The sequence below is a fragment of the Nicotiana attenuata genome, chromosome 1, assembly GCF_001879085.1.
Source record: "Nicotiana attenuata strain UT chromosome 1, NIATTr2, whole genome shotgun sequence".
Lineage (NCBI taxonomy): Eukaryota > Viridiplantae > Streptophyta > Magnoliopsida > Solanales > Solanaceae > Nicotiana > Nicotiana attenuata.
The window spans coordinates 25,287,733-25,306,894 of NC_031989.1; the positions used below are offsets into that span (position 1 = coordinate 25,287,733).

A 19,162-nucleotide genomic window follows, 5' to 3' on the forward strand; every position below is an offset into this window, starting at 1 on the left:
CTAAAACCTCTTTCTATTTTCATTATAAAAACCAGTCCAATAGCCTGTTTGGCCAAGCTTTTGGAAGGAAAAAAAGTGCTTTTGAGGAGAAGCAGAAAAAAGTAGCTTCTCTCCAAAAGCACTTTTTTGAGAAGCACTTTTGAGAAAAATACACTTAGAAGCAGTTTTTTAAAGCTCTGCCAAACACTAATTGCTGCTCAGAAGTTCTTTTCAAACTAATTAGCCAAACACAAACTACTTCTCACCAAAATTACTTTTGAAAAAAGCACTTTTGAAAAAAAACACTTCTCAAAATAAGCTCATTTTTGCAGCTTGGCCAAACGGGCTACAAGTCTAAAAAGTTCCAAAAAAGGGTGTTAGGTTATTTCAGTTTACCACCAAAGGCATTTTAGTCTTTCAACCACACAACAACATAATAAAATGTAAATAATCAGAATTAGCTAATCATAAAAAAAGTTTTTCCTTAACAGAGACAATGAAAGCGACTTTGGCGTGACACATACATAAATTCCAAAATCCAAAACCCCACAAAAAAGACCACAAAGAAGAAAGAACACAGTGAAATCTCTCACCCTCCACTCCCACTTTCTCTCCATAATTATAAATTATATACATATAGGCCTACATATATTCTATATATAGATGTGTCATGCATGTATAATCTTCTTTAAAATATTTTGTTATCAAGAACTTGCTTTTTAGCTTTCTAAATTTATGTATAGACACAAGTGAGATTTCTCAGCTTTTCTTTAAGTGCTCTCATCCCCAGAGAAGAAGGCAAGTTCCCTTTTTTATTTTTAAAATTTTAAATTACCGTATTTTCTTGAATACCCAATTGGGGGTTTTAAATTGGGTCACTTCTAATCTTAGTATTGGTAAAGTTTATGTCTTTGGAGCTCTGATTGGTAAAAGTTTGAATTTTGTATGAAAGAAATATGATTAGGGGAAGTATAGTTAATGGAAATTGGATTTGTCTTGTTGTTTGGTTTCTGGTTTTATGAGCAAAATGGCTTGATTTATGCATTCTTGGTGTTCATTAGATATTGGTATTTTCTAAGGGTTACACCAATGAGTGTTGGAATATTTGAGTAGATGAATTGTAGGGATCATGTAAATCTTTGTTTTTCCCCCCATACTTCTGGGAAATTCTGGGTTTAAGTGGTAATTCTGCATTGAGCTGGTGTGGTCTCATCTTCACTAAGTAAGATATAGTCATTTTTGCTTTTGTATTAATCTTTGGAGAGGTTTAGATGTGTTAAGGTGTATTAATTTTAAATTATCTTTAATTGCAGGTAAGGTAGTAAGATCTTCTCTTTATCTCTTAAACAATCTTTATTAATGGACCACACTTTGAAAAGCCAATATATGAGATTTGAAACCCTGAAGCTGAGAACTACCAGAAATACTAAAGGAAACAAAGGGGAAAAAGAGAAAGATGAGCTTTTCTATTTGTGGATATGTGCTTTTAGCTTTCTGATATGTTATCTGCATAATCTGGCTCCCCTAGGATTATGCAGTTTTATCATCTTGATTCTGTTTAACTAGTACCATGAACTTACATTGCTGAGGATAGCTGGCCTACCAATCTGCTTACTTTGAGAAACTAGTCGCTAAAAAAAACACGAGGATGATTCAAATGTCACATAAGGGGAATTCCATTTTAGCAGTTCTGTGAAGCCCTACCCGATATGAGAGGGAAAAGCTATACTCACTCTCTTACCCATGAATAGATCTTATTAAAAAGAAAAGAACCATTTATGTGATGGTCTAGATATAAAAGAAGTTATTTTCTTTTGTCACGTCATTAGACCACACTCTGTATATTTCCAGTTTCCTGTATGGGTTCCAGGGGGATATGGAAGCTGTGGACATACAGTGGTACTATTTTTGCTTTAACTTACAAGTTTTTAGGTGGAGAAAATGGCAAAACTTGTTTGTTGGTGATGCAGTCCTATGGAACCTACTTTATGCATTTGCAGAAGGAAATACATTTGTGCATACTTGATAATACATTAGTCCCGAGATAAATCTTATCCAGAGGTGGTAAATGCCTCGGCACTTAGTTCACGTCGTAGAAAACTGGGAAAACGTGCTTGAATGTACTTGATTGACAAAGCTTCAGATAGCATGTAGTTGCTTGAGATACCCGTCTTTAACTCTGCATGACACAAAAAGATGATTTTTGGTGTCTGTCCAAGTTGAATTGCTTCTATTATTCAGCTTTGTGAGGTTTCAACTGCTCTTACTAACCGAGTCTATACTGTAAATTTTTGAGTAGATCGTAATTACTTGGGCCAGAGTCTAATAATGCCTACTATTGCTAAACATGATGGCCGGCAGCTGCAGACTGGGCTGCGTATTACCTCACAACCAACTATCCAAATGCAATCATGGTGGCAGGGTTATGGTGATAATACTATGCCTTTGGCAAGTGAAAATACTGTTGCCCAGGGGAATGCTGAAGGTGGCAATGAAGAAAAAGAAACAAATGCTCAAGCCACAGAATCTGGTATTTTCCATATTACATACTGCAGTGCGATTGTTTCATCCCTTAGTTTCTACCTGTATCTGATTTATGAATCAACGGCATCGCTGACTTCTGATGATAATTCCTGAAAGAAGGTGATAACGTTAGTTCCCAAACGAGAAATAAAGTCACTGAATTGTACTCTATTTTGATGTTGAAGCACAGAAATCTATGTCATGCAGCCACATTTAGCTGATTACCGCAGCTTGAGCTAGAATTAGTCGCACTCTCTGTGTTTCTGCAACTTTTGTCCACCTCCTTGTATATTCTTATATTTTGCTCTTGTCCAGATATTATATAGTAAAGAAAGGGACACTCATTCGAGTTTCTTGCATATTGTGCATGGTTGGTCTAACTATTTACCATTTCCTGTGTTATACCTTCACATTTTGGAGCACCCCATCTACAACTTGTGTTTCGTGTGAATGTGTTCCTTTCAGAACTGACTCGGTAATCTAGTGATGATGAACCAATAGCCTTGGAAGCAGTCTGACTTTTATGTAAATGGTGATAGATCTAGTAGAACTGCTATGGGATAGCCATAAAGATGATGAGGTTCTAAACACGTTAGTGGATGACATTTTCCTCTGATGAGAAACCTGCTGACTTTGTGCAACTCTATGAGGGGTTGTGGACGTGCCTTTGTGTAACGTCCCAGCCCGCTAGTGATATTGTCCAATTTGGGCCTAGGCCCTCATGGGTTTAAAACGAGTCACTTAGGTCTAAGGCTTGTTAACTTATATACCTAGCATCCTTTTATATTTTGCCGATGTGAGACTCTGTCTAAAGTCTAGGGTGTTATAAATACCCCCTCTTATGGACTCAGCGAGGACGCTGAGGTTTGACCCACCACATGAGATTCGCCTAGACTCAGCACTGAGGTTTTTTCCGCCTAATCGGGATTTGCCTAAATTCAATTGTCCGCTTTGGGCCTAGGCCCTCACGGGTTTAAAACGCGTCACTAAGGTCTAAGGCTTGTTAACTTACCCAACATCGCTCTTGTGTTTTGCCGATATGGGAGTCTGTCTAAAGTCTGGGGTGTTACACTTTGATCCCAGCAAAAGCAACTAAGGGTTGATAAATTCTTGAGCTCTGGATGCCCCCAGAGCTTTCTTCTCGTGGTAAGAGCGCATTGCGTGATGTATGAGTTAGACATACATCTTGGGGTTGAGTGATGCTGGAAACAAAAGCCTGGTATTTAATTAGAGAGGGGTAGAGAGACATGCCCATTATATACAGAGCTTCGGCCCGTGCGCCACTAGCCTCGAGGATTTCTCGGCTATCAAAAGGAAAAAAGGAGGAGACGGGAGACGAAGTTCAATTAGGTGGAGATGACTTGTCTGCATAACTGATTTGTCAAATGGAGGTCTAATGAGGGTTCTACTTATAGTTGGTAAACTGAGTAGAGAGGTTCAAATCTTGGCATAAGGGGCGATCTGTTCGAGGAAATTTGTGTAAGGTTTATTTCCCTTATTTACGAAGAAAAAAATATTTCAAGGCTATTCACTGGTGCTGCTAAGAACATCAGTTACTACCACTAGATCAAGAGTAACTTTCTGTTTGCAGCAAGAGTCCTAGCTAGTATGGGGACCTAGGGGGTGTTTGTTTTTTTAAAATTGAGATGTCTGAATTTGAATACGCATCTTAATAGTACGGGGCATTAAGCTGAACTTTTTGGTATAATGTTCTTTTACATAAAGTTTTTACACCCATAATAAAATAGCAGGGCTGAAAAGGAGTCTTGTCAAGGAGTGTTGTGTGGTAGGAAGATATCTAATTAAGTTCTGTATGACAGTTTTAAAATCAGCAATGCTATATGGAAATGAATGTTGAGCCTCTAAGGCCCATCATATCTACATGATAATGCCTTAGAAATTAAATGTTAAGATGATTTGTGTTTATACTACAAGATTGGACAAGATCGAAAATGATCACATCCGGTAGATGGTGCAAGTAGCATACCTAGAGGATAAAACGAGGAAAGTTCGCACGAGATGGTTAGAGTATGTCGTACATAGATCTCAATATACATTGGTACATAGGTGTGACACTATGATGATTGATGTGATAAAAAGAGAACGAGATTCATCTAAAAGTATAGATGGGTTTGCTTAAATGAAGTTCAATCTTTAAGAGTCAACGCTGGCTTCGCTAGAGTATACTGTATACCACAACGGAGGCAAAGGTAGAATTCTTAGAGGCGAAATCAACTAGTTGGGATTAAAGCTTGGTTGTTTAGGTCCATGTTCCGAGAGTTGTTTTACTCTGGTTTGAAATATAGGATGTCCATATAGGAGTATGTGTTAGATTTAGAGAATTCCCAAAGACGAAGTATTTAGTAGTGGAATCAAATAGGTCTGAATATAGCAGAATGGATACAGAAGATTCTTATAGCCAGTCAACCTCAGACTAGTTTGAGATTGAGGTTTAGGTGATTAATTGCCTAAAATGTTACGGAGTATCTTCTGCATGCCAAATTTGGTGTTGGGACTTGCTTGTCTTCTATGAATTCCTTTGACTGTATTCAGCCTGAAGCTTTATTTATTAACCATTCTATCTTTCTCTCACACACAAAGTGTCTCTTTCTTTGCCTTTATTTGCCTATTTATTTGTTCCTTGTGAATCCGTGTACTAACAATGTTTATCTTGCTTTTACCTTTTCCAAACCATGATTCGCATGTGGCTTTTTATCAGTGATGTAATTTACATTTTCAGGATCAAAAGGAAATAACATGCAATACAAGCAGCACCTCAAGCATATTACATCCACAACTGCCCCCATCATGGGTGAGCAGCAGAAGGATCTCACAGGTCATTCAGCTGTAAGTTTTCCTCCCTCTTCCCTCTCTCTTTGTCCACAGCTTAATGTTTACAGTTACATCTAGCTGGTTGTGCAGATGGTTGTGTAGATGGTTGTCATCAGTTGAAGTCAAATTGCCGGTTCCATTCTTTCCATATTTGGTAGCCTACTACATTCTGAAAGATTTATTCAGTTACCTGTTTTTGCAGATGTTGACATCATATCCATATCCAGATCTGCAGTATGGAGGAATGATGACTTATGGAGCGCCTGTAAGAACAAATCACTCTAAGCTCTTATGCAGATACTAATAGTTACTATGCTATCAACTTTGAATTCTGTGCTTTCTCCTTTGTCTATGTAGTCAATGCTAGTGTTATGTTTGTGTTCTCTCACTTTGTTGTTTACACTAGTGAAAAGAAACAGTACTGTGGCTGCCATAGCATCACGGTCTGGATAAGCGGTAGCACTTTTCTTAAGCACTGTCTCAGTCAAGTAGAAATTGGTGCTTTATTCTGTTTTTTCCTGGATGTGAGGGTAATATGTTAGTGATGGAGTGGTGCCATGTTATAGTTGCTAATCGTGTTTTCTTATTGTCAACTGGTTATGTTTATTCAAAAGTACTTGTTCGATTGGTAACCCGACGCTATATTTGTAATAAATTGCACTAAGTTCTCACCCTCATTGATCCTTGGAGTTGTGTGCATTTGTACATGGTACTAGCCTTTGGCCTTTAGCTTCTGCACTTTTAGCTCTGTATTATTCTATGCTTGAGTTGCAGCTATAGTTGCTTTGAAGGCAAAATATAGGTAAGCTAAATGTTACATAAAAATTTGGCGTGTTGTCAGGTACATCCTCACTTATTTGAAATTCATAATGCCCGAATGCCTTTGCCTCTTGACATGGAAGAGGAACCGGTCTACGTGAATGCAAAACAGTACCATGGAATTTTAAGGCGAAGACAGATAAGAGCTAAAGCAGAGCTGGAAAAGAAAGCTATTAAAGCGAGAAAGGTATAATCATATCGGGAAGCACTTTCTGTCCAAGATATGTTTTTTTTTCTCTCAACAGGAGCAGCCCTAAATTGACTTATTTTGGACATATTCTTCATGTCACTTGAATTTTCAAGTTATTGGTATTAGTAAATATATGAAGTTATAATCGGATTAACAAGCTGCGCTATGCAAAAGAACTGTCTGAGATTTGCAGTAATTGCTGCTCGTGGTCTGGAGAGCAGTTTTCCTGGTGCTTTATTGTGTGGTTGAGGGAGCTTTATTGTACACAATAGCTCATTCAACTGATGTTCTACAAGGGAACTAAGACACATGAAATGAGAGATTACTGGAATTTCTGTGGAACTAATTATGTTTATTTATATTAGCAAATAAGCAGGTGCTACTGAGTTCTGACATCAGTTTTATGAAGAATAGCTGCCTTGACTATGTTGGTCATATACTTATGACTTTTGGTGCAAGATACCGTGGAAAAATAAAAAATAAAAGCAGAGATAGATAACAGAATAGTCTTCCCGGCACCTGCAACCAGCTTTCGATATACAGCTACCTTCCATGGCCACATGATAGTGTGACTTTAAGCTATGCTTCATATTAACAATTCAAATATGCTCTTCTCTAGTATTTTGTTTTATCGGTATCATGCTCGTGTCTGATTTTGGTCTATAACTTTGCTATGTAGCATGGGAATTTTTGAAGGTTCTGTGCTTGTCAAGAACCTTTAGCCAACCAACACACTGTTAATCATGTCAGAAATGACTTATATATGTCAAAGTCCTTGTCATGATTAGCAAAAGGTGGCTTTTATAGGCGCTTCTCTTTTATATTTATATTGAAATAACATTAGATCCATGATTCCATATGCTGCAAGCTGCATTTTGATGTTTAGTGCCTATACTGTGTATTCACTGGTTTCTGGGAGGCTTGTTAGTAAAACTGACATTGGTTGTTTGTACTTGTTAGCCATATTTGCATGAATCTCGGCATCAACACGCTATGAGACGGGCAAGGGGAACTGGAGGCCGTTTTCTGAATACTAAAAAGCTCAATGACATGGACTGTACAACAGAGGAGCCTAAAAAATATGGGGCTACTATTCCAACTCACTCTGGCAACTCGTCAGGTTCTGGGAGTTCTGATCAACGGGAAAAGGAAGGATCTGCAGTTCAAGACATGCACAAAGGACGCAGCCGCAGTTTCTCAACTAGCAATGGCCATGGTTCATCTTTGTATTTTTCCGAGAACACTGGAAATGAGCAAAGGAATGGCTATTACGGCCGTGGAAGTTGGAGCCTGCTTGTCAGCCAGGCTTCTCGTGGGACAGCATCCAACAATTAAAACGCTACTCTCCAGTGATGGAGGGGTCAGCCCAGCATTTGCTCGTGCCATGGTTATGTTTCTTGCATCGTTTGTGCTTTAAGTTTAGCTACATCAACACCCACTGACATGCGAGGTAACTTCACTGTGGTATGGCTATGCTCAGGCAATTCATTCTTGGCTTGGTTACTTGTACTTGATGACCCAATGAGGAAGAAAGAGTATATGGTGAGCATGATATGTTACAAATTCGCCATTTGTTTATCTTTCCCCTCATCCTTTATGTAAATAAAGAAAACTATATGTCAGACTGTAGGATTAGAAGCAGTTTGGAATCTGATACTACAAATTACTGCAGCATCTTGAATGTGTGGTTATTTGTTGGGTGGGTTTGTTTTGTAAATTGACATACTATGAAGTTGTTGCTTTTGTGCTGTTTGCTTGATATTCCAATGACGATCTTCAATCCTCTCGACCCTTTGTAACACTTCTTCAACCGTTTAACCCAAACGCAAATGGTTGGTCATATTTTCTTGTCAAACAAGTGTATTCATATGTACTTAATTTAGCTTTTAAAAAGATGGAAAATAAAAACTTAAAAGGATACCTGAGAGCTGGAGATAAGTTTCATGAACTTTCTCCTGCTTTACAATGATAGTCCGAAAGATTTTGAAACGTATTAAGGATAGAAGGTAAGAAGGTTTCTCAAATTTCAGCAGATGCGAAAAACCATTAGATGATTTTCTTTTCTCACTTGTGTAAGTTTTTGTAGACAGAATTATCTTAAGCGTGCACTGATGAGAGGTAACAAGTATTTGGTGGGTTGTTAGGTGATTCTTTTTCCACTCGTGCAAGCAAAGGCCAAGGTGTGCAAGCAAAGGCCAAGGTCTTGAAGGAACAAGGCGGACTGGACGGAAGCTTGACGAAGCAATGCGGAAAAGACCTAGGCTCTAAGACAAGGCGGCTTACTGCCAAGGCAGTGGCATTGGCAACACAGTGTTGCTTTGGCTTAGGTGAGCGAACTGGCACCTAAGTAATTTGTGGGCAAATGACTTAGCAAGGGAAATGTCATCATGGCTTGGTGACTTGATGTTAATATCAGCTATGGCATTGGCAAAGGGAAGACTTGATCAAGTAGGGGCGACCTGACATGAACAAGCGGCTGTGGCAACAGGCGTGTGCGTGACTAAGTCATGGGCGACAAGCTGTGGCTATGGCATTGGTGCAAAGCAGTGTCAAAGGGCAAGTCTAGGCGCAATGCCAACCTTGGGACAGCTTGCCAAAAACATGCACATGCAGTGCACATGGAGCGGTTACCAAGTGTGCTGGGCACATGCTGTGCAGTTGGGCAGTTACAACTGCCTTGGCCGAAGAGTGGCTGATAATGGGGCTAAGTGTATGCACGTTTTTAAGCATGTTAGATCATGACATACACTTGATCATGGGTGATCATGGCCTATCAGTTGGGGGTGTCAACTGAAATAGGAAAACTGAAAAGGGCTGACTGCACTATAAATATGTGTGTTAGCATCCCTAAATTCGTCTAAGTACCTAGGGAGGAAAAATAGGCAAGATGTAGGGATAGAGTTGTCTATGTCAAGGCTTGAGCATGGCAAATTATATGCCATTGCCTAGCCAAAATCAGTTAGCAGCACGAGATGTTTTAGGCAGGGGCTTTTATAAGGCATATTGTGCAAGAGTCGGCAATTTTGTGAGTTGGTGTCTGCCAAGGGTGGCAGCACCTTGCCAAACTCGAGATTTTTTCTTTAATTTATTAATTTTTGATCATGGGTGATCATGGCCTATTAGTTGGGGGTGTCAAATGAAATAGAAAAACTGAAAAGGGCTGACTGCACTATAAATGTGTGTTAGCAGCCCTAAATTCGTCTAAGTACCCAGGGAGGAAAAATATGCAAGATGTAGGCATAGGGATGCTTATGTCAAGGCTTAAGCATGGAAAATCATGTGCCATTGCCTTGCCAAAATCAGTGAGCAGCACGAAATGTCTTAGGCAGGGGCTTTTATAAGGCAGATTGTGCAAGAGTCGGCAATTTTGTAAGTTGGTGTCCGCCAAGGGCGGCGGCACCTTGCCAAACTCGAGATTGTCCTTTGTAATTTGTTTATTATAAAAGGTTGGGAAAGAGTTCCCATAATTCTGCGTGTGCCTTACTTATTTTATGTTGCCTTGAAATTATTCTAAGTGCTAAACCTCGAAAGCGAAAGAATTCGGGTAAAGGCTGAGCCAAGTACGGACTCGACTACTGCACAACGGGCAGATTTTTGGCGAGTAGAAAACGCCCATGTGACAACTGGTATCAGAGAGGAGCAGGTTTGTGTCGAGGGCAAGACAGTCATGAACATGACAGCAAGACAAGGGGTCAGTGTGCTTGTTCGTGGAAGGGACTGTTCGTGCTTAGAAATTCCGAAAAGGCAAGGAAGGCGGTATGCAAAATTTTGAGTTGATGGGTGCCAAAATCAGCGGTGGGTTCTTCCAAATCAAGTCAGTTGTGGGAATGACGGACATGAAAGGAAAATGAGAAAAAACGTTGCACTTGAGGGCAAGGACAACTTAATTCTCAAAATGGTGCTGAACTTGTGATGTCTTTGCAAATGGCGAGCATTTGTTGGGATTGTTCGACGAGGGCGCCGAATTCAACTGGTTGGGGTGGTTTGTTAGACCTTTGACAAAGCTGATCGACAAATGGCGCAGCAGTGGCAAGGATTTTGCATGATGGCCTTGCCATTGGCCTATGTGCGGGCCAATCAACATGCAAGACAATGCTGGCGTTGTCAATGGCAACAAACTGTTGCAAGGTTAAGGTGCGACAGACTACACTATTGTTGCAAGGCTAAGGTGTGACGGACTACACTAAAGCACGAGTGGGTTGTGTGCAAGCAAAGGCCAAGGTCTTGAAGGAACAAGACGGGCTGGACGGAAACTTGACAAAGCAATGGAGGAAAGACCTAGGCTCTAAGATAAGGCGGCTTAGTGCCAAGGCAGTGGCATTGGCAACACGGTGTTGCTTTGGCTTAGGTGAGCGAACTGGCACCTAAGTAATTTGTGGGCAAATGACTTAGCAGGGAAATGGCATCATGGCTTGGTGACTTGATGCTAATATCAGCTACGACGTTGGCAAAGGGCAGACTTGATCAAGTAGGGGCGACATGACATGAACAAGCGGCTGTGGCAACGGGCGTGTGTGCGGCTAAGTGATGGGCGATAAGTTGTGGCTATGGCATTGGTACGGAGCAATGTCAAAGGGCAAGGCCGGGCGCAATGCCAGCCTTGGGCGTACAACAGCTCGACAGAAACTCGCACATGCAGTGCACATGGGGCAGTTACCAAGTGTGCTGGGCACATGCTGTGGAGTTGGGCTGTTACAACTGCGTTGTCCAAAGAGTCATCGATAATGGGCTAAGTGTATGCACGTTTTTAAGCATTTAGATCATGACATACACGTTTTTTGATCATGGCCTATCAGTTGGGGGTGTCAACTGAAATAGGAAAACTGAAAAGGACTTACTGCACTATAAATATGTGTGTTAGCAGCCCTAAATTCGTCTATGTACCTAGGGAGGAAAAATATGCAAGATGTAGGCATATTCTTGCCTATGTCATGCTTGGGCATAGAAAATTATATGCCATTGTCATGCCAAAATAGTTGAGCAACATGAAATGTTTTAGGCATGGGCTTTTATAAGGCAGATTGTGCAAGAGTCGACAATTTTGTGAGTTAGTGTCTGCCAAGGGTGGCAGTACCATGCCAAACTTGAGACTTTTCTTTGTAATTCATTTATTATAAAAGGTTGGGAAAGGGTTCCCGTAATTCTGCGTGTCTTACTTATTTTATGTTGCCTTGAAATTATTCTAAGTGCTAAACCTCGAAAGCGAAAGAATTTAGGTAAAGGACGAGCCAAGTAGGGACTTGATTGCCGCATAACGGGCAAATTTTTGACGGACAAAAAACGCCCCTGTGACACCTACCAAGGTGAAAGGTAAGTTCTATAGGACAATTATAAGACCAACTATGTTATATGATAATGAATGTTTGGTAAATAAGATTAGAAATGACCACATTCGAAAGTGCAAGTAGCACACATTGAGAATAAAATGAAAAAAGGTCGGTTGAGATAATTTGGTTATGTCCTGAGTCTACCTACAAATTCACCGATCATAGATGTGAAATTATGGTGGGAGAAGCTATTAAGAAGGGACGCCATAGACCTAAAATCAATGCCGACTAGTACACAATGGAAGAGAAAAATCTATATAGGTCATACTTACTAATTGAAAATAGGTTTTAGCCTTGGTAGAAAATTTCTATTACTACTACTATTATTATAAGTAATATCATTTATATCTATCTTTTTTCACTTGAGCTTTATTTTATTTATTTAATGATGATAATATGAGTTGAACCAAAATGAAAGAAACGAGGATTTATATTTGAAGGAAACTATTTTATTATAAACTTATGAATGGTCTCTACAATTCTTTATTTTCTCAGACACATAAAATAAGCTAGTAATACCCCTATTTATAATAGTGCGAAACCTATGTTAACTAGAAACATGAAAGCCTATTCCTTTATTAATTGTAACTACAGATCCTATTTAGACATGAATTAAATAACTTTGCAAATACCAAATCCTAAATAATTTAGGTATCCTACTACAACTTTAAATTAGTTTTAGTTATTATTGTTAAAATAAAGTTTCCGAGACAAATTTGAATTGCCATTTATGCGAAGAGTTAAATACCGAATTACCTCTCCCCATTTCAATTTCGTGGCACAATCTCTTTAGCATTTGAAATTACACGTAGAGTATTCGCAAGATCACATATTGAAATGAAACTATAGATTCTCCTTCAAATTAACAAGTGAATCCCAGTCTAAATGATGTGAAAATGGATGCGTAGTTTCCCTCCTAAAAAATAATACTCCTAGTACTATTTTTAAGCGTTGCACAAATTGACACTTAAATAACAATAGTTTCTGAAAATTTCCCATTTTTGCACTGGACGAAAGAATTTCAGAAAAAAAAATTCAACAAAAACAGCCATCTAAAATATTTGGTTGCCTGGTATTAACCAAAACTATATTCCCATTAGATTGGATGAAAAATGTGTATCCCTCAGAATGCCTAGTATCCGCATTAGCAAATGATATGGTTCCTCAACCTTTTTACGAAAAAAATTGCAAAAAGGGAGCACCAATTGATGTAACATTTCAGATTACTAAATGATTCATCAGTGGGATACAAACTTTATTAACTCCTTGGGAAAAAATAAGCTCATACATAAATCCATTGGAAACACACCAAAACAGAAATCATATACCAAAGTTTTAGAACATCTTAATTCAGTAATCTTGTAAAAACTCTCCTACAGTATTTTCTGTAGTTGAAAAGATGAGGAAGTTAACTACATATTCCTCCCTAAGAAGTCAAAATTTGGATAATTGCTAAGAAATTTAATTCGGAAAACGAACACATATCAATGTCGATTTTCTTTCTTTTGAGTTTATCTCAAATGTGTATTTGAAATTAAAATCCCCTAAAACCAAACCCCATCTTCCCAACCCCCATTCAAATGCACCACAGAGAAACAAAAAATGATAAAAAGACAAAAAAAAAAAAAAAAAACAGAAGAGATTAGAGAGAAACATAACAGATTATACTCTGCCTTTAACAGATCGGAAAATTAATGGCCTGCTGCTGTTTTTCGCCGCCGGCGAAGAGGAAGATTTGGGTTGGCGGATGCGACAGGGTAAAGTCGTTTGTTATTAATCCCCCGGAGCGGCGGAGCTTATAAGGTCTATATATTTGAACGCAATTGCGCTTCAAGCCCTTTATTTTGGCATATTTGTAGTTTTCACCTTCTCTTTTTATGCACCTTGCCCATTAGTCCATGGGTGGGCAAGAATGACTATTACCCAACTCATTTCTCTCAAATATTACTTGCATTTTATGCAGGCACGGACACGCGTGGGGCCAAGAGGGTCAATTTCTCTCAAATATTACTTGCATTTTATGTAGGGGCGGAACCACATGGGATCAAGAGGGTCATTTGAATCCGCTTCGTCGAAAAATAACATTGCGCATATAAGTATATTTTACCTCTCTTCAAGAAAATGTTGTTTTATATTGTTTGTTGACCCCGTTTAGCATAAAGGCATTTTCTAGCCCACTGGCAAAGTGGGTTCAAGTTTTCTGGGATGTCTAGAGTTTGGACCAGTCAGCTACAGATGGCGTTTCCCCCCCTATATACAGTACTTTTCCCCCTCTATTCTAATTTATTTTGTTGATGTTGATGTTTTTGTATTTTGAACTCGCTTGATAAAAATCCTGGATCCGCCACTGAATTTTTACGTTTACACCAAATCATATAATTTTTATTTTAGTAGTTAAAAATTAAATAAAAATATAGATCATTTGATTGGAAGCTCCTTCCTTCAAAGTTGGATTACGATTTTACCCCTATTGCAAATTAATTTTAAGTAAAATGTAAGAAAATATTAAACGTCTAATATAATAAATATGAAATCATTATATTATAATTACATGAAGGCTAATCACATTCAGGAGCATTTAAATTATCAACTGCATTAAGTGTAATCCTAATTAAAAAGGATGAGTGAATAAGAAACTCATAAATCCTATTTAATGCTCCACATTCACTTCTCCTTAAATATGTGCAACTAATTCCTAATTCAATATTTAATTTAACCCATTTCACCTTCTAGGTTTAACGTAAATTAGAATCTTTTTTCTTCTTTTGGATTTGACGGCTAGACTCTTTCATTCAGTTAATTTAGAAGGAACATATTTTGTCAATTAATTAGTTTGAAAGCTAGAAAACTTCATCAGATAATTCATATAATTATACTAAATACTAAAAGTAGGAAAAGTAGGAAGATGTGTTATTAATTTAATTCAAAAGTACAATTAGGTTTGAGGCCATTCTTATTCTCCTTCGGTTACTCCGATAAATATACTCTTTCAATTGCTCCCAAGAAATTGATTTCATGGATTTTTGCTTTTCTCCCCCTTTTAAAGCCATGTTCTCCTTTAATATCTCCATCAAAATAATGTTCTGGTTTTTTGTTTTTCCCCCACGTTCTCCTTCAACAACTCCCTAAAATTGGTATTTTGATTTTTTTTTTCCAGGCATTGATGGCTGCTTCATTCCGTTTCTTTTCCCTAATAAAGTCATTGAACTCATTCCTTTACTTATTATTTGCAGTTATTTCACTCTTTATATTTTGTTTCTTTCATCTTCAATGGTAACTCCTTCTACATGTCTTTTCATATTCTTCCTAGCACTCTATATAAGTGCACAATAAAGTGTCTTTACCCCATTTCCTTGTATTCTTTCTGGCAGAATTTTCTTTATAGATTTTTTGGTTGACGCATCATAAAATTGGTAATAATTCCACACTCTTGTCATTATCTTTAAACTTTATTAATATATTCATATATGTTGCCAGTTGATTTTGCTTGATTTTCCAATTAAACCACAAGAATCGGTAGCTTCTTTGAAATATACTAAATTTTAGAACATTACTCTTGTCTTGCAACTATATATTGCATTTGGTGCTTCAACTTTTAAAAGATAAATATTAGATAGGAAAAAAGCGTTTCTACATTACAACTATATATTGTATTTGCATCTCTTCTCCTAGATACTACAAGATAACTTACAATGGCAAACGAAGAAGAGCTAGGAAAGTTGTGCATACCTAATAGCAAGTTGAAGAAATATGCAATTAAAGTTTTAGTCCTCGACGAGGATTAATAAAGGAATACAAAAATGAGAACGACTGTCACGACCAAATCCTCTCTCCGTGAGAAATTGTGACGGAACTTAGTCTCTACGACTAGGTAAGCCTAACATTTACGGAAATAACAAAGAATAAAAGTAAAACTCTAACAACTAACTACGATAGGTAATGAAATATCTGATAAAAATACCGCTCGGAATGTACAATACCAACACTCGAGGATACACAGTATTTTCTCAAAACCCGAAACATCATAAGTCACAAGCAACAGAAGAAAACTAGTATCTCTATACACCAGAGTCTAAGACAAAGTATGGAAAGGTAAATGACATAGGAGGGAATAGAGGGGGACTCCAAGGTCTGTGGACGCGGCAGATATACCTTGAAATCTCCAAACTGTCTCTGCTCATTAACGACATGGATGATAAGAGGTACTTGAATCTGCACATAAACATGTGTAGAAGAGTAGCATGAGTACACCACAACGGTACCCAGTAAGTGCCAAGCCTGACCTCGGTCGAGTAGTGACGAGGTCAGGTCAGGGCCTTACTGGTATATATATAATATATAAGGCAGTGTAATGAGAGACTGGAATTTTAGAAAGAGGAAATCACAGAAGAATAACATTACTGTACACAAGAATAAAACAATGGGGTATCTCCAGAGATACCGTCTCGTAGTCCCAAAAGTAAATGTGTAGGGGGATCTCCCGGGATACCGTCCCATAGTCCCAAAGTAAATATGTAGGGGGTTCTCTCGGGATACCATACCATAGTCCCAAAGTAAATACGCAGCTCAGAACAATGGAAATAACAGTTATAACAAGAAATCCTACAGTTTAGACTAAGTACAAGTCAAGGAAGAAGCAGGAAATCCACTAAGCATGATGCACATAGATCATATAGGCATTTAAGACACGTAGACATGTTATACTAGGCTAAACAGGATAACTACACATGTTGGTATAACTTAATTAAGATGAAACAGGTTATTACTCGGTAAAAATCGGATTTTACAATAAATAGCCCATGTACGCACTCGTCACCTCACGTACACGACGCTCACATATCACAACAGTACCAAATCCTAAGGGAATTTCCCCCACACAAGGTTAGACAAGCCACTTACCTCGAACCAAGCTCAATCAATCAGTAACAATGCCTTTTCCACGATTATCCGACTCCAAGTGGCCCAAATCTATCCAAAAGCAATTACTTACCATAATATAAATATAACTATAACAAACTAATCTAATTAATGAATTCAAGGCTTAAGTAAGAAATTAGAAAATCGCCCCAAAAAGTCGAACCGAGCCCACGTCTCGGAATCGGGTAAAAGTCATAAAATATGAACACCCATTCATTCACGAGTTCACTTGTACCCAAATTATCCAAATCCGATATCAAAATCCCAATCAAAACTCAAAAACTTAGTTGAAGAACTTCTCACATTTTTCCAAACTTTTTCACCCAAATTCAAAATTAAAGGATGGAATTAATGATAGATTAGCGGGATATAACCAAAATTAAGTAAAGAGTCATTACCCAATCGATGTCTCTAAAAACCCCTCAAAATCTCGTCCAAATCCGAGCTCTTTATCTCAAGTTTTGATAAAAATGACTAAACCCTCGTTTTTGAAATGTTTAATACTGCCCAGGCATCCCTTCTTTGCGAACGCGGAAGAACCCTCGCGTTCGCGAAGCACAAACTTACTTCGGCCCAAAATCCTTCATCGCGATGCCCTTGTCATGAATGCGAAGGTCACTCAGCTCAACCCTACGCGAACGCGGGACCAACACCGCGAACGCGTAGGTAAAGAGGCCCGAAGACTCGTTGACCACTTCCTTCACGCGAACACGGGACCTCCATTGCGAACGCGTAGACCAACTACCTCAGTGCTTCGCGAGCGCGGGACCTCCATCGCGAACGCGAAGCACAAAAATCCTCCTGCCTCCAGTTCCTCTTCGCGAACGCGGAACCCCCTTTGCGAACGCGAAGAAGGAAACCTGAACTGGAGAACACCAGAAAATCTGTAATTTTTCACAAGTCCAAAATGATCCGTTAACCACCAGAAATCAACCCGAGGCCCCCGGGACCTCAACCAAACATACCTACAAGTCCTAAAAAACCATACTAACTTAGTCGAGCTCTCAAAACACATCAAACAACAACAAAAATACGAATCACCCTCCAATTCAAACTTAATGAACTTTGAAACTTCAAACTTCTACAACCAATGTTGGAACCTATCAAACCACGTCTGTTTGACGTCAAATTTTGCACAAAAGTCATATTTGATATTACGGACCTACTCCAACTTCTGAAATTAGAATCCGAACCTATATCAAAAAGTCCACTTCCGGTCAAACTTCCCAAAAATTCGGCTTTCGCCATTTCAAGGCTAATTCAGATACAGACCTCCAAAACATAATCCGGAAGCACTCCTAAGTCCAAAATCACCCAACGGAGCTAACAAAATTAAAAAAATCCATTCCGAATTTGTCTTCACACAGTTCCAACTACGGTCAAAATCCTAGAACTTAAGCTTCCGTTTTAGGGACTAAGTGTCCTAATCACTCCGAACCCACAAACAAAACCTCACGGAAAGTCACTTAAGTAGAAAAAGATACGAGGAAAATAGTAAATAGGGGATCAAGGCTATTACTCTCAAAATGACCGACCGGGTCATTACAACAGTGAAGACGTACTTTGGCGGGGGGGGGGGGGGGGGGGGAGGAGAAGGTGCATCTAGGCTGAAAAGGGTCTTGGAACACAAGGACCTTGACGGAGAAGTCTATAGAGTTAGCAAAGGTTCTTCATAAAAGGAAGATTGATATAGCTTGTCTCCAGGAGACACGATGGGTGGGAGATAAGGCACGAGACGTAAACGGGTTTAATTTATGGTACTCTGGTCGCGCGAGGGGCAAGAACGGGGTAGGCATTTTGGTTGATAGTGATCTCCAGGAGATAGTCGTGGAGGTTAAGAGATAAAATGACAAGCTGATGGGAATTAAGCTATTTTTTTTCACTTTAAACATGATTAGTGTGTACGCACCCCAAGTGGTCTTGGACGAGGAGGTCAAGAGGCGCTTCTGGGAGGACTTGGATGGGTTGTGTATGGTATCCTACACACTGAGAAGCTTTTTATAGGAGGAGGTTTAAGCAACACAAATCCAAAATTCTTATCTATGCACAAGGACCTCGAAGTAGTGTTCAATAGCAACATAGAAGTAATATAGTGCAATACTGAATTTATGCCTAAAAAATTCTCCAATAATTTTATTTCTTTGGACGTGTCAGAACAGTTCACTAATGAGACTTTATTTGGTAAATACCTATATATATTTATTGAGTATTTTGCAACTACAACTATTCGATATTTAATATTTCATACTTTTTTTAGATGTGGTTTGCATTGTAATAAAAGTGAGAGTACTAAATGGAGAAGGACGAAGCAGAAGGCGAGAAGTAATATTTACGAACGAAAGGCAAGTTACCACCGGTTACTCGCTGCTCATTATTTAAACTTTACTACCAGCAATATAAGTATAATGTAATTTTTATGATACTGAATTTTAAATATATAGGTATGATTGAATAACTTTTACTTTGTGGGGAGACTTAACTGAAAGTGAGGAGGAATTGTTAGAGAGCATTATGAATTCCAAGCCAGTAGTAGCCTTTTGTGATGTTAAAAGCTCTACTTACCAAGGTATAACAC

General features: G+C 38.6%; 1 protein-coding gene across 2 annotated transcripts; it reads left to right on the forward strand.

Annotated features, from left to right (window-relative positions):
• On the forward strand, nt 506-8,126 carry LOC109220172 (nuclear transcription factor Y subunit A-4-like). Of its 2 annotated transcripts, none has more exons than XM_019384712.1 (6): nt 506-777; nt 2,341-2,509; nt 5,243-5,349; nt 5,537-5,599; nt 6,176-6,340; nt 7,304-8,126. In XM_019384712.1, exons 2-6 carry the CDS (start codon nt 2,383-2,385, stop codon nt 7,676-7,678), a joined length of 837 nt encoding a protein of 278 aa, XP_019240257.1. In that variant the 5' UTR covers nt 506-777; nt 2,341-2,382; the 3' UTR covers nt 7,679-8,126. The 2 variants fall into 2 exon arrangements, with proteins under 2 accessions (XP_019240257.1, XP_019240212.1); XM_019384667.1 differs by having other exon boundaries at nt 536-777; nt 2,279-2,509.

What these genes read in the sequence shown, in the direction of transcription:
- LOC109220172 (XM_019384667.1), top strand. Translation starts at nt 2,308, where the DNA reads ATGCCTACTATTGCTAAACATGATGGCCGGCAGCTGCAGACTGGGCTG. An exon ending in ATCTCACAGGTCATTCAGCT is followed by an intron (nt 5,350 to 5,536) that starts GTAAGTTTTCCT and finishes CTGTTTTTGCAG; the next exon opens with ATGTTGACATCATATCCATA. An exon ending in AAGCTATTAAAGCGAGAAAG is followed by an intron (nt 6,341 to 7,303) that starts GTATAATCATAT and finishes TGTACTTGTTAG; the next exon opens with CCATATTTGCATGAATCTCG.